At 49.1% G+C, this 14,801-nt stretch overlaps 1 protein-coding gene across 1 annotated transcript in view; it reads right to left on the bottom strand.

Annotated features, from left to right (window-relative positions):
- Positions 1–10,918, bottom strand: part of ST8SIA1 (ST8 alpha-N-acetyl-neuraminide alpha-2,8-sialyltransferase 1) — a 139,358-nt gene extending 128,440 nt beyond the window's left edge. Inside the window, exon 1 of the mRNA XM_074168830.1 lies at positions 10,680–10,918. Coding sequence (XP_074024931.1) covers positions 10,680–10,918 — 239 coding nt within the window. The remainder of the gene's footprint in view (positions 1–10,679) is intronic.
- Between the last annotated feature and the right edge of the window lie 3,883 nt (positions 10,919–14,801).

The following is a 14,801-nucleotide window of genomic DNA, read 5'->3' as shown; positions in this document are numbered from 1 at the left end:
GAGAGAACGTGAAGACCAACCGAAAAGATGCTGCAAGAAGAAAGAGTAATAAATACGCATGCTCAACTCCCCAGCTAGCCTTATACCTCTTTTCTCTTCTTTACCTCCTTGCCTGCCCTCATGTCCTAGTTTCCTCCCCTTCCGCACAAACAGCTCTCACCATCTCACCCTCCGACTCCTACAACTGCAGCAGAAGTCTCGAGGAGCACCTGAGGATGCCATGAAGGTGCCACCACGTGTGTAGGGGACCGAATCGCCCCTGTGCTGTGGGGCGAGCGGGTCTGAGACACGGGGCAACGCTGTAGGGCCCACAGCACAACGCCAGGGGAGGTACCACACCAGGCATCAGGGAACGCCGCTGTCTGGGGGCTGCCAGCGAAAGCAACGTGATGGCATGAAGCCGAGGGGTGCACTGCTGACCGGCAGCGTTGCTCAGTGAGAGGTGACAGAGACTGAACACTGCAGGCAGATCCGCGAGGGAGGAAAATGCACGTACCAGGCAGCGGAGCAGGGCCACGGCAGCAAACAGCACACAAGCTCTACAAGGGCTAAGTTTTTTCTCCCCAGATGGGACTTTGACAGAGATAAATGGAAAGAACAGGGAACAAAAAACAGGTAAAGGAGAACAATGGTTAAAGCAAGCAGTCACTTAGTTTGAAGAATAAAAAGTGTGGTCAAAAGTAGAGAATTTCATCAGCAGCTGAAGATTCATTCTTTGGCTTCACTATTCATCTTAGGCTCTAGTTAATCCTTTCCTGTGTTTTTCCCCACAAAGGCATGTGTCTGATTCCACATGCGTGCTTTTAAACACTGAGCCAGACAAAGCATACAACCCATTACAAATGGTAACATACCATCATTTAAATACTGGTGAGGACTTGAGACAAATGTAAAAGTGTGAGATGTAATTAAAGTATTTACCCATCGGTAATTAAGTTTATTGACATTTATAAAAAAGAAGACCATGGAAGCATTGCTAACATTGCGACTCATTAGGGAAAACTAAGCAAAACTCTAAGTTATTATCCAGGAACAGGGATTCATTTACATGAGCCAGCAGTGTGCCCAGGTGGCCAAGGAGGCCAACACCATCCTGGCCTGTCTCAGGAACAGCGTGGGGAGTAGGACTTGGGAGGTGATCGTCCCCCTGTACTGGGAACTGGTGAGGCCCCACCTCGAGGGCTGTGTCCAGTTTTGGGCCCCTTCCCACAAAACAGACATTGAGGGGCTGGAGCGGGTCCAGAGAAGGGCAACGGAGCTGGTGAGGGGTCTGGAGCACAAGTCTTATGAGGAGAGGCTGAGGGAGCTGGGGGTGTTCAGCCTGGAGAAAAGGAGGCTGAGGGGAGACCTTCTCGCTCTCTACAGCTCCCTGAAAGGAGGGTGTAGCCAGGGGGGGTCGGTCTCTTCTCCCAAGGAACAGGCGATGGGACAAGAGGAAATGGCCTCAAGTTGCCCCAGGGGAGGTTCAGATTGGATATTAGGAAGAAATTTTACACGGAAAGGGTTATCAAGCCTTGGAATGGGCTGCCCAGGGAAGTGGTTGAGGCACCATCCCTGGAGGTGTTCAAAAGATGAGTTGACATGGTGCTGGGGGACACGGTTTAGTGATGGGGTTTTTTTGTCAGTTAGGTCGATGGTTGGACTAGATGATCCTGAAGGTCCCTTCCACCCTAGATGATTCTATGACTTCTCAAGTGAATACTACATATGGAATAAAGACCTATTCTGTTCCCTTTTAAATAGATGAATGCTTCAGTGGAAGCCACGGAAAGAAGACAAAGATTCACACAAAAGCATTAAGCACTTTACAGGTAGTAAGCTAGTACCTCCAGGTACCAGTAGCAAGAAGGACCAGTACCCACCAAACCCTCAGCACAAGTATTTCGATCATTCTTCCAGCGCATGCTCAGGCGGCCTGCCACTAGCGAACAGCCCAGGTATTTCTTCGCATTAAAAATTGTACTATCAGAGAGAAAGTCCACTCCATTAATCAAAATTCCTAATCCGCATAGCCGGGGTAAATCTCACTACACACATTCTTGGGCTGAACATACTTCAGAGCATGGCATGTCTCTTTGCAAGCTTATGGCACCATATAAATGATAATTTCTTTAAAGACTGTAATTATTCACAGGACTCTCTACTGACTTCAGTGGTGACCAAGACCTGAAGTTCAGTTACAAGAGACAACCATGGCCTGGAGACACCATTTCCTTAACTTCCTTTATAACTTTATTTCCTTCGCTGTATAAAAGTACCTGGGGAACCAGAATCAAGCTTCCCTTGGCAGTCAAAAGTAAAAAGATTCAAACACAGCTGAGTAACTTGAGAGTCGTCATCCCATTTGCCATTAAGCCTACGTCTTATCGACTTTCACTGAGAGAGGGATGCATCAGTGAGCCTTGGATTCAGCATCAGCCCCTCATTGCATATTTGAGTGCTTTTTGGGCTGGTTCTCAACTCTTGTGGCACTTCTGAGTACTACCTAGAGTGGGAGATACTTCATCACCCTGCGCTGGGACATACTGTACTGCGGGACCGACAGCAGGAGTGGAACACTGTATACAATAGAAACTCCAAACATTGCTGTAGACAAAATAGCATTGCCAGAGCTGACATTTGGCCAAGACAGAGTACATAGGAAAACATAAAATCTCTTCACTGGGGGGAAAAAAAAAAAAAATACTTTGTTTGTTTGTCTTTCATCTTTGATAAGAAATACAAAGCTGTTACTCCTCTATTACAGCAATGGCCACTCCAGGCATTCCAGAAATAGGGAGAGCAAGTTTTCCCACAGGAAAGCATGCAAAACAGCTGATTTGTTTTTCTAGCGCTCCTTAAAATATAGGCGAGCTACATAGCAGCTTTTAAATTAAAGCTGGCTGGGCATCCTCAGAGCAGAGCAGACCTGATAAGTAGAGACTTTACACCTTGCTACTACATTAAGGCAAAGTCTTCGGTTTACCTGGAAAGCCTGATCGCCGACTATTGGCATGTCAAGGATGAAAAACAACAGATGCCCTGAGCATCAGTGGGAGCTGCAGGGCTCTGAAGAAGGTGACTGGCAACTCAGTAGGGGAGGGAGATAAAGGAGTAAATAGTTTCACACGAGTCCTTTACGTCACTGCTATGGATGCTGATTGGATAATCATAAAAGGAGCCATCTAAAGAGCCTGGGGATCCCCTGAGAGCCGAGGAGGATGTCAAGCAGGTTAAGAATGGAAATAGACTGAAGAAGAGATGGAGGGGTGGGGGGAAGGGGGAAGAAAAAAATATAAAAAAAAATGGTTGTTCAGGAAATTACATGATGCTTACAGCAAACATGGAAGATTTAAGAAGTTAACCATTTCTATTCAGCTATTTCACAGAATCAGGGAATTGTCAGAGTTGGAAGGGACCATAAAGATCATCTAGTCCAACTCCCCTGCTAAAGCAGGGTTGCCCAGAGCACATCACTCAGGGCTGCATCCAGGCGGGGCTTGAAGATCTCCAAAGAAGGGGACTCCACCACCTCCCTGGGCAGCCTGTTCCAGGGCTCTGGCACCCTCACCGGAAAGAAGTTTCTCCTCATCTTTGAACGGAACTTCCCATGTTCCAGCTTGTGCCCGTTGCCCCCTCGTCCTATCGCTGGGAACCACTGAAAAGAGTGGCTCCATCATCCTCCAACCCACCCTTTAGGTACTTGTAAACATAGATAAGGTCTCCCCTCAGCCTTCTCTTCTCCAGGCTAAAGAGTCCCAGCTCTCTCAGCCTTTCCTCATCAGGGAGATGCTCCAATCCCTTAATCATCTTAGTTGCCCTACGCTGGACTCTCTCCAGTAGTTCCCTGTCTCTCTTGAACTGGGGAGCCCAGAACTGGACGCAGTATTCCAGTTGTGGCCTCACCAGTGCAGAGCAGAGGGGGAGAATGACCTCCCTCCACCTACTGGCCACACTCTTCCCTACGCAGCCCAGGATCCCAGCGTTGTAGCCTCATTGTAGCCACAGCTCCACTTGAAAAGAGAATCTCTAAACCAAGTAATTCAGGAGGGCATTTTCAAGGCAGATGGAATAGGAGAAGTTGAAATAATTCAATCATCTGTTGATTTAATGCTACAACAAAAAACCCCACGGCTCTGCTGGCCAGAAAATGTTTTATAACAATCTAATTTCACAGCCTTCACCTTTTTCCTGAACAGAGCAGTGAGAAAGTGACCTCCAGAATCCGAAAGCCAGGATGTTGTTCTCCACAGCATAATTCACCTTGTTAAAAATTTGAAATACCGCTAAGGTCAAGGCAACAGGCACAGCTTCTTCATGAATCTCGGAGTAAAATTACTTTACAGACAAAGACTTTGCTAGGATCAAGTGACTTATCAGTGCCATGTCCCATCCCACCCTCTGTTTACCTAATCAGTTTGGATTCCATGACCTGGGAGAAGAATTGTCTCTGGTCTTCTCTATGTGAAAACTGTGGGGCAGCAACACCTCAATCTCCACTGAGGCTTGCAAATACTACATAATATGGATTAATGCGCTTCAGTACGAATTTAACTGCATGCAGCTACATTAAAATTATTTAACATTAGGAGCAATTTTCTTGCATTTTGGGAACCACATGCAGCATATAGAAAAAGATCAATATATATACAAAAATTTAAAATTAAGTATTTTTTGGTTCTTAGAAAACTGGAACAACAGAAGACTGCAGTCCAAACAGCCTCCTCTGTTCAGTGGGGTTCATCCTCACTGTGGGAGGATAAATTCTAAAGGCCAAAAGACAATTCATTTTCCATGCGTTTACCTAGTAGGAACTAGCCTCAGAAATAGGTCTTCTTATGTATATTATTGAACACACATCAAATGGGAGCAACGCTCTTGGCTGCTGTGAAGATGAAAATTACAAGTAGAAGAATAAATCACCAGTTACTACATTGTATGGATGATTCAGTGCCCATTCCGTCCACTATAAGGCAGAAAAAGGGAAAGCACAGATGTGAAAATATATACATCCAGCGGTGTCTGTGTATATACATACCAGACTTTCAGGGCCCTACTTGGGTAATGCAAATTCCAATAAAGTCTCTGTTCCTGCTGTTCCCCAGTGCCTGGCTCTGGGCCTCTGGATGCTCCCAGTTAACAGGAAAAGAGCCTCAGGGAGTTGGCTACACCCTACTGTAAGTGCTGGCAGCACTGGAGTTTTTACAAATTCGAAGTAAAGCAGCAATCAAAAACTTTGCAGATACTAGAAACAGGTCTCTCAACTGTCTGTTTCATGAGGGAGGTGGAATCAAAGTCTGTAAGAAAATGCTACTTAGGGGCAAGGGAAACGGATACCATGAGGTGGAACTCAGGAATTTAAATCAATTCCTATCTTGCTGGCAAAGCCCTCATCTGCAAAGATGTCATGAGCTAACTCAGATAACTAATTCTCATTGTTTTCATGTAATTTAGGTATTCAAAGACACCTAAAGACCTTGAAGATATGGAGCCAGATCTATCTGTGGCTTGCTTTCTTCATCACAACCTCCAAATAATACAATGGAATAAGAACATTTATTTCCTCTCACTTTTAACCTGCTCTTCAAATTGTACCTCTTCATCAAAACAACTTCCCGTCTCAGCTGGAGACACCAAGAAACTACACATGACAAATATCCAATTATCACCAATGAAGCAAAAACAACTGAAAAAAGTAATTCAAAATGTTAAAACCTGAGTTTAAAACACAGCCAGGCAGTAGTTACACCTACTCAGGAGAGCAAAACGAGCTGGATTTGGCCACTGCCAACGCACAACCTTTAAGTGTATCCGATGGTTTCAGGGCAGGGCTTCATGGGCCACAGAGGTAGAACTAATCTAATCCAGCATCTCCCAGCTCTAATCCTAACTCCACTCCTCACATGTGTCAGTGAAAGAAGTAGGAATAATTCAGTATCTGACACAGCTGTTTAAGCAGGGCAAAACTCTTATCTAGTCAACCTGAGCGATAGGAGGTTTCATCTCAGATTTGCCTCGAAGTATCCCAGTAAGGATCGCAACACTTAACGTAATCTGCAATGCTTACATCAAAAGAGAAGGGAAAAAAGCCATCTGAAATAAAGATATTCTCGCTGACTTGGCAATAGCATTTGTCTTACCCAGACGGGAAGTGACCTGAAATTCTAGTTCTGTGCTAATACTATCCAGAATTAAAAATGATTTGCATGAGGGGATGTTCTTCGGTGCCTGTTGTGATTGCACTCTGGGTACAGACATTAACAGCTGGCAGAGAAGGTTACCATGGGAAGACCCCCTCTGGCACGGCACATATTGGTGACAGAGCATTATTTTTGCAGGCACAAGAAACCTAACAGTAGAAGAGGCTTCATGCAATCTGTCCACGTCGACATCGCAAGCACCGAAGTCGACCACATCTGGATACTCTGTCCAGTTCAGTCACTGACCCCGTTGTTTGATTTCAGGCCAGTACCTTCTCCTCTCTGTCCCTGGACAAGAGGCCAAACCTGACTAAAAAGGAGCGGAGAAGCCACCTGCCAAGATAAGCATTGCCGGTTTGGCTCTACAGACGGAGGGAACAGCACAGGGGAGCAAAGAGCAAATTGTAGCAGATGCTTTGGACTGGAAGCAGGTCACAAACCGCAAGTTCACAGGAGACGTGCACCACCAGTTCAACCAAGCCACCCCTACAGTAAACCCTGGGTGACCTCTCAACATCATACAAAACTGCTGCAGCAGAAGCAAGAACACAATCTGAATCTCAAGGGTAGCCTTTCTGCTGCCTTGCAGACGAGATTGTCCCATCTCTTCCTAAAGAACCTCTAACCTAAGTCACTAATCGCCATCAAACCCCTTTGGTGGGAGTCCTCAAAGACAAAAGCTCACTGCCCCCCCCCAAGCATACTCATGAATCCCAGAGGAGGGTCCACCCTGGGAAACAAATGAAGCACAAGTGCCAGGTAAAGACACAGAGCTTGGGATTTGCGGTTGTATGAAGCTTGTAAGGCAGAGAAAAGATCCAGCTCTGCCTTTAATCAACTGCAATCATTTTAAAAAAAATCATCCTAAAGGTATTATTGTATATCATTTATTTCACTAATAACAACCAGCAATTAACAACATTTCTGCCTAAATAATTTAAGCAGCACTAGGCCCTTAAAAAAACCTACACAATCTGCAAAAACAATTAGGGTGCAATAACATTAACCACCTCAGAGGATGACAAGCCATTACATCGCAGGTAAATTAGACACGTTAGCCATTAGCGACTCTAATGAGTCACATTCCTATCCTGACCACTTTGTAGTTCAAGATCAAGCAGTTCACCATCTGACTGACAGACTATTATTCAGCATTTGTCAGAGAGGAGATGTTTCCACAGCACAGAGTTTGACTACCCTTAGCCACTAGTGTCTCGAAATTTAAAGGATGCTAATAGCAATACCTTGCTAGTAGGCTGGGCTCAACTCCGAATGCCCAGAATTTGACAACCTTAAAGGAAGCTACAATCAACTGAGGTCAGGATTTGGACCAAGAGCTCTTTTAGTAACCTCAATAGTATCGTCAGGATTTTTCAGGATCTGTCCTTCCACCTAAGAACTCAGGCAGTTCTTGCAGAGACACCCACTGCACTGCTGGCAGCGGGGCTCAGCACGCTCATCGTGCCAGGATTACTCACGGAAGCAGAGCGTGCAGAGTCAAGGCTGAGCGCAGGCTTTAAACACAGACTCATACCCGAGTCAAAGGCTTAATCCTGCTCATTTTTTCACTCCCACAAACTGTCCTTACTCACAGCTGCAGTAAGGCACCACACACCTCAAAAGCAGCAATCTGTGGCTATTTGTATTTGAAAACGGATTCTGCAAATCCATATTCAAATACAAAACCCTCATCCCACAAGCACCGGGACAGTCTGGGTTCTTGAACAAGCAAGAGTTTACGTGAGTGGGCTCTTTGCAGGATGTTTCTGTCTGTACAGAGAGGAGGAGGAATGAGTAGGAGAAGGAAGGAGACTGAGGAGTTACCGGCACTCAGCTGCCAGGGTTCAACCCAAGTCACCCCAGAGGCTTTCGTTGACCTTGCTAAGTCGCTTACTGGGGTTACGTTGTCTTTGATCCGGGTACAGAAGGCAAAAGGGGTAATAGCACTTCTGAGGTTTGAAAAGTATGTTGTTTCGATCAAATTAATTGCTCAGGCACAATAACCTACTTCAACAATAGGAGTCCGGTGAGTTTATAGGAGGAGAAAGCTACAAAACCATCAGATGTTTTCTCTGCGTAGCAAGAACCTGGCTAATTCAAATACCTGTACAAATGCCACCGTATTATACAAAGTAGTAATTTTTAGCACAGATCAATTCAAATTCATTCTTAAAAACCGAGTAAAACAAAAATTGTTTGGTAACCAGAATGTGGCAGGAGGGCTAGGGAGAATGGCAACTAATGTCATTCTTAAAAAATAATCTATTAATAATGTATTAAAACTCACTTAATATTAGGCTATTATGGAAAGCTGTATTGCTTCAAAGTCTGCACGCAGGATTTCTGTGGAGCTCTGTACCTCCTCCCCAATTAAAATAGAGACTTGCATCATAAGCAGCTTCCAGTAGACACTGAAACTTGGAGGTTCTACAGTGCTCTTGCCTAGAGACAGCAGGACTGCAGCAGAGCAGGACACTGTTTATCACCTCACAACATACAGCAACTTACCTGACACCGGCTTCAATTTTATAACATTCTACCAATATTAAGAGAAGCAAATTTACACAGCAAAAATAGAGTTTTGTGGCACAATTATTTCTATATTATGTCAGACTTACTACGTGTCTCCAGCGCACATTTCGTCTTAAAACTTTATTTTTTGAAGCAGATTGATTTAAAGCTCATTAAAGCTCTCATCAAGAGACACAGACAAGAAACAATAGCTCCTTTTATTGCAAGAGGCTCTCTTCAATAGCATCTCTGAGAGAATCACTGTGCTTAGGGAGCGGAAAAACATATGGGCAAGTGGAATAGTTGACGAGCCACGCAGTTTTTGTTACTAAACCATGTGGTGGAAATGGTCTAAAAACTGTTTTTTAAACTGAAGCTGCAGCAGTGTGATCAATCTTCAAACAACATTTTTGTTTACAAACATGAAAAATAATACATCAAACTCAACCCTATGTCACCTATCAGGGTAATTTTTTAAAAATCTGGATTCATCTACCCCCAAAAAATGGGAATCCGTGGCACAACAGGAATAAGGTGAATCAGTATCCAAGGAGATCAACCTAGTTTCTAGTGTTAGCGTTTTAGGGAAATGATATTGTACCAGTACCTTATTGCTACTCTGTATTAAAGGGAAGACTTCTTTCAGGCCTATCCAATGAGATTATTTTAACAGGCATCCACTTATCACCTCTCGTTGCTTGTATTTCCTGTAAGCTTCAGGGACTAAAGGAAGAATGTGCTTTTGAAGAACTGTAAAGTTTCTGTTATCCCAGCAGACAAGATACTAAGCCACCCCATGCCAGCTCCAGTTCATGACAAATGCAAGTTGAGCTGCATTCAAAAAATAAATACAAATACATCAAATAAAGCTATACACTACTTAAATTAAAAAAAAAAAAAAAAAAAGAAAGAAAAAGAAGTCCCTTGGAATTTGGATCTGATTCACTCCGGCATTTAGTAAAGAAAGAGGGGCTTTTTGCAGGCAGTTTGATTACCACTCACTGATCTTCCATGTGCTACTTAAGAGGAAGGGAGAAAACCCAGCTTCCCTCCAAAAAAGGGAAGGAAATCGGCCTCTCTTCCAATTGTCTGCATTTTACCCAGGCGTGTGAGAAATCTTCAAGGGGATGCAGATCTCCACTGCACCCGCTTTTAAGCCAGGGGTCATTCCAAAAATCCTGCCCGCTGCAGGGACCCGGTTCTCCGCCGCTATCAGATGTGGCACCCTGACTGCAACACTCCTCCTGTGCAGCTGGGGAAGGTGAAAAGGGCCCCGAGGGTTATCGCCATTTCCCAGCCACATCAAAAGAGAAGACGAGGGAAAAAAAAAAAAAAAAAAAAAAAAGGTGCCTGTTCACGTAGTTTCTATAATAAACCGCAGAGAGTCAAGGACCAGTGCGGGGTTTCCAAAACGTTCCTCGGAGTGAGGGTGCTGACAGATGCCGACACGAACGAACATCCACACAGACCTCCCCGTACGCATCCCAGGGAGATCCTAGGAGCCCAGCCTTCCCCTGGGAGCAGGCAGGCACCCACAAGAAAGAAGCGAAGCCAGGCTCCGAGCCCCCTTGCTTTGTTAGCAGCCAGAGGGGCTGCCGGTGCCGCTGCCAGCCGGGAAGCCAGAAGCATCCTATTGTGCGAGGCGACGCTGCAAGCCTCAGGAACCTCAGCCCTCCTCGGAAAGGCATCCAAGATGGGTTTATTTCCCTGCAAGGAGAAATAAGCCTCCATCCCTCGCGCCGAGCCCCTTCTCCTCCCCGCAGCAAACACAGCCACCCAAAAAAAAAAGTTTTGCTGGGCACTGGGGGCCCTGCCTGCCTCTCCCCCCGCTGGGGGGGGGGGGGGAAAGAAAAAAGAAAAAAAGCGTCGAGTAGAGGAAAATAATAAAGTTTGGGGCTTGGCGGGATGGCGAGGGCTGGGCTCCCGCCCCCCGGCTGCCCGACCCCGGCTCCCCGTCCCCCGCTGCCCTTGGGCCCCGCGAGGCGCTACCTGAACAGGGCGACGGCGGTCTGGTTCCTCCTCCACGCCTTGCCCTGCTGCAGCAGCACCCCCTGCACGATCTCCTTCTCGTCGGGCAGCCGGTAGACGGGGAAGACGTAGAGCCAGCAGAGGACGAAGACGCCCAGGGCGCTGGCCCCCACCGGCAGGCGGGTGCGCGGCCACTTCCACGCCAGCCCCGCCATCCTCCTCCCGCAGCGCCGCCGCGGTGCCGGGGCGGGCTCCGGCATCAGGCCCCTGCCATGCGGCGCCGGCGGCCGGGGGGGGGGGGGGGGGCTCGCCTCAGCCCCGCCGCCGCCCGCGCCCTAAGCCCGGCGGCCCCCCCGCCGCCCGCCGCCCGCCGCCATCGCCGCCCCGCCGGCCAGGGGGTAGCCGGGCCCCGCCGGCGTCGGGTCTCCTGCCGGGGCTGCTGCCGCTGCGCCGCGGCTGGCTCCTCTCTCGGCGGTGGCGGCTGCCGCCCTTCCTCACAGTCATTTGGTCCCTCGCTTTCCCCGCCAGACGATGCTCCGCCGCTCCCCGCCCGCCCCCCCTCCCTCCCTCCCTCCGCCTCCCGCCGAGCCCCCTCGCTGGCTGGCTGGCTGGCTCGCTCTCGCTCGCTCTTCGCCGCGCTGCGGACGGCCCCGGGAAATTTCCAGCCCGGCCCCCGCCGCCGGGGAAGGGCAGGGAACGGCGGCCGGAGAGCTGCGGAGCTGGGCTCCGCTCCGCCGGTGCGGCCCCGCGCCCCGGCCTCCCCCGCTTGGGCCGAGCCGGAGGGAGGGAGGGAGGTCGGTCCCGCCGCGGGCAGCCCCCCGGCGCCCACCCACACCCCCCCTCCTCACTCTCCCGGTGTCTGCCTTTCTCCCCCGCCAGCCGCCCGCCCCGCTCTCCAGCGCGCCCTGGCGGACATCGTCCCCTAGCTCGGGGGCGGCGGCGGAGACCCCCGGCCCTCTCCCTCCCCTCCTCCCCTCCCTCCCCGCACCGTCCCCGCACCGCCCCCGCACCGCCTTTCCCTGCGGGGCGCGCTGAGGGGAGCGCTGCGCGCCCCACTGATCCCCCGCCCTCAGTTCAAGTCGGGAGCCGGGATCGCCGTGCCCGCCCCGTCAAACTGCATCCTATAAAGCTATTTTTTGGATAAATTAGCAAACTGGGTGTGAGTGGGGGTGGGGGTGTGTGGGTGGGTGGGTGTGTGTGTGCAGCAAACCTAAAAGAAGAGCGTGCTCCAGCCAGCAGCACCTGTACCAAAGCAGCAGCAGCTCTGTGTCAGCGCACACCCACCGGCGTGATGGGGTCTGGGGATTATACCCTCGGGTGGGAGGTGGGCAGTTGATGGGGCACCCCAGCCCCGGCTGGGGTTGTCGCTGAAGCGCCCCGTGGGTGGGAGACGGGCAGAGAGGCTACCCACAAACGAAGAAGCGGCAGCAGGAGCCTTGCACGCCTGTGGCAATGCCAGGCTTGGGCTTCCCGCTGGGAACCAACCACCTGCCGCATGGGATGAAGGTGCCACAGGCACGGACGGCCCTCAGCCCTCCCCAGTCAGCAGACAGAGCGCGATCGTCTGATGCCAACAGTGATTGCAGCGGTAGAAAGTACCTCTCTGCGGTAATCAGGCAGGCTGAAATATGGCAGACATGTTCAACTCCTCTTGGTGAGGATCTCGGAGGCAGTCTCCAGTTTCAGAGCCCAGTCTCTAGTCCCTGGCTATTGCATAAAAGGCAAATTCCATTCTCTAAGCAATCCTGCTTCAGCAGGGGAGTTGGACTAGATGATCTATATGGTCCCTTCCAACTGTAAAAAAAAATTCAGTGAAATTCAGCCTGGGCTGGTACCGTCAGTTTGTGTTCAGAATTTCCAGACACACCTTATCAGACCCACCGAGAAACACTGCGGACTCCCACGTCCACAACTCCCTGAAAGGAGGGTGTAGAGAAGCGGGGGTCGGTCTCTTCTCCCAAGTAACAAGCGACAGGAGAGGAGCAAATGGCCTCAAGTTACACCAGGGGAGGTTTAGACTGGATATTAGGAAAGATTTCTTCACCGGAAGGGTTATCAAACATGGGAACAGGCTGCCCATGGAGTTGGTGGAATCGCCATCCCTGGAGGTATTTAAAATACGGGTAGACGTGCTGCTTAGGGGCAGGGTTTAGTGATGGTTTTGTCAGTGTTAGGTTGATGGTTGGACTCGATGACCTGAAAGGTCCCTTCTGACCCAGACAATTGATTCTGTGATTCTACAATCCTAGGAAGAGTTTTGTATGAGTTAGTAGCCAGCTGCTTTCCAGGCTTTGGGGAGCACACAGAGGCTTGGCCACTTCATGCGCTTTCAGGGTTGAGCGGTGTAAGAAATGGCCTGTAAATTCCCTGAAAGAAACGGTGAGAGACGAGGGGAAGGAGGCCCTCCAAGCCTTCAGTGAATGCCTCAAACACTTGCAAGGAGATAAACAATGCAGACCTGGTGTTCAAAGAACTGATAAGGCTGACTGGTGCCCAAAAAGCAGTGGGAGGACTGCCGTGTGAAGATGAGATAGTTCTGCCACTCGCGTGGTGAGCTTGCTAATTCTCTGTTCTCAAGGCCATTGTGTCCGATAAGTGACCTTTGCTACATTATCCGTGAAATGCATATGAAAGCGCACGCTCCTACATGTGCTAATGAAGATTATAGAGATCATGCTAAACATACATGACTACGGCACTTGTCTCCACCCAAATTATGCTACACATCACCTGAGAGAAGGGAGAAACCTGAGACAAGGCTGTCCAAGGCAAGGCGGGGGCGGGGGGGAGGAGGGCACGGCGTGTGGACCGTGATAATTCCGCAAACGTGAAAGGGGAAAGTAAGTGCCCCCAGGGAGAACAAAACAGATCACGCCTGGGAAGGACATAGGGTGTATCATCAGCAAGTTCGCAGACGACACCAAGCTAAGCAGGAGTGTTGATTCCCAGGAGGATACGGAAGCTCTACAGAGAGACCTAGATAGATTGGAGCATTGGGCCAACATCAATGGCATGAGTTTCAACAAGGGCAAGTGCCAGGTTCTGCACTTGGGCCACAACAACCCCATGCATTGCTACAGGCTTGGGGAAGTGTGGCTGGAGCTGCCTGGAAGAAAGAGACCTGGGGGTTCTAATTGACAAGCGGCTGAACATGAGCCGGCAGTGTGCCCAGGTGGCCAAGAAAGCCAACGGCATCCTGGCTTGTATTAGAAATAGTGTGACCAGCAGAAGTAGGGAGGTGATTGTGCCCCTGTACTCGGCACTGGTGAGGCCACACCTGGAGTATCGTGTCCAGTTTTGGGCACCTCAATCCAAGAGAGATATGGAGGTGCTGGAGCGAGTGCAGAGGAGGGCAACGAAGCTGGGGAAGGGCCTGGAAAACAAATCCTATGAAGAGCGGTTGAAGGAGCTGGGACTGTTTAGTTTGAGGAAGAGGAGGCTGAGGGGAGACCTCATCACTCTCTACAGCTACTTGAAAGGACACTGTAGAGAGGTTGGTGCTGGTCTCTTCTCACAGGTAATTAATGACAGAACGAGAGGGAATGGCTTCAAGCTGCAACAGGGTAGGTTTAGACTGAACATTAGGAAAGAATTTTTCACAGAAAGAGTGGTCGGGCATTGGAACAGGCTGCCCAGGGAGGGGGTTGAGTCACCATCCCTGGATGTGTTTAAGAGCCGTTTAGATGTGGTGTTGGGGGATATGATACAGGGGAGAACTTTGTAGTGTAGGGTAGATGGTTGGACTCGATGATCCCAAGGGTCTCTTCCAACCTGGATGATTCTATGATTTTTCCCAAGAAAGAAGGTAGTGCCAGGGAAAATTCCTTGAAAAGATGCTGGAACCAGGACCAGTGATCTCTTTATCTCTGTCTTTTCCTCTGTCCTCTCCTTTCTCTATCCCTTGGTTTCTCTTTTCTCTTAGCGTTGTGAAGGAACACAAGGCATACCGTACCACTTGCCATAATTCATCGTATACCTGTTGCTAGGTAATGCAATGCATACATTGCCGCTTGCCATAATTTGCAGTATACCTAACCAATTATTGTGGACTTGTTAAGACCTATACTAATCATTTTGGGAAACCAGTAAGTGTTTGTGTACGGACCTTGAGATTTATCTCACCTTAGTCTGCACCAGTGGGGA

Source organism: Numenius arquata, chromosome 2, assembly GCF_964106895.1.
Source record: "Numenius arquata chromosome 2, bNumArq3.hap1.1, whole genome shotgun sequence".
In the NCBI taxonomy this organism is placed as follows: domain Eukaryota; kingdom Metazoa; phylum Chordata; class Aves; order Charadriiformes; family Scolopacidae; genus Numenius; species Numenius arquata.
Note: the sequence above shows the minus strand (reverse complement) of the source record. Positions and strands in the feature narration are given on the sequence as shown.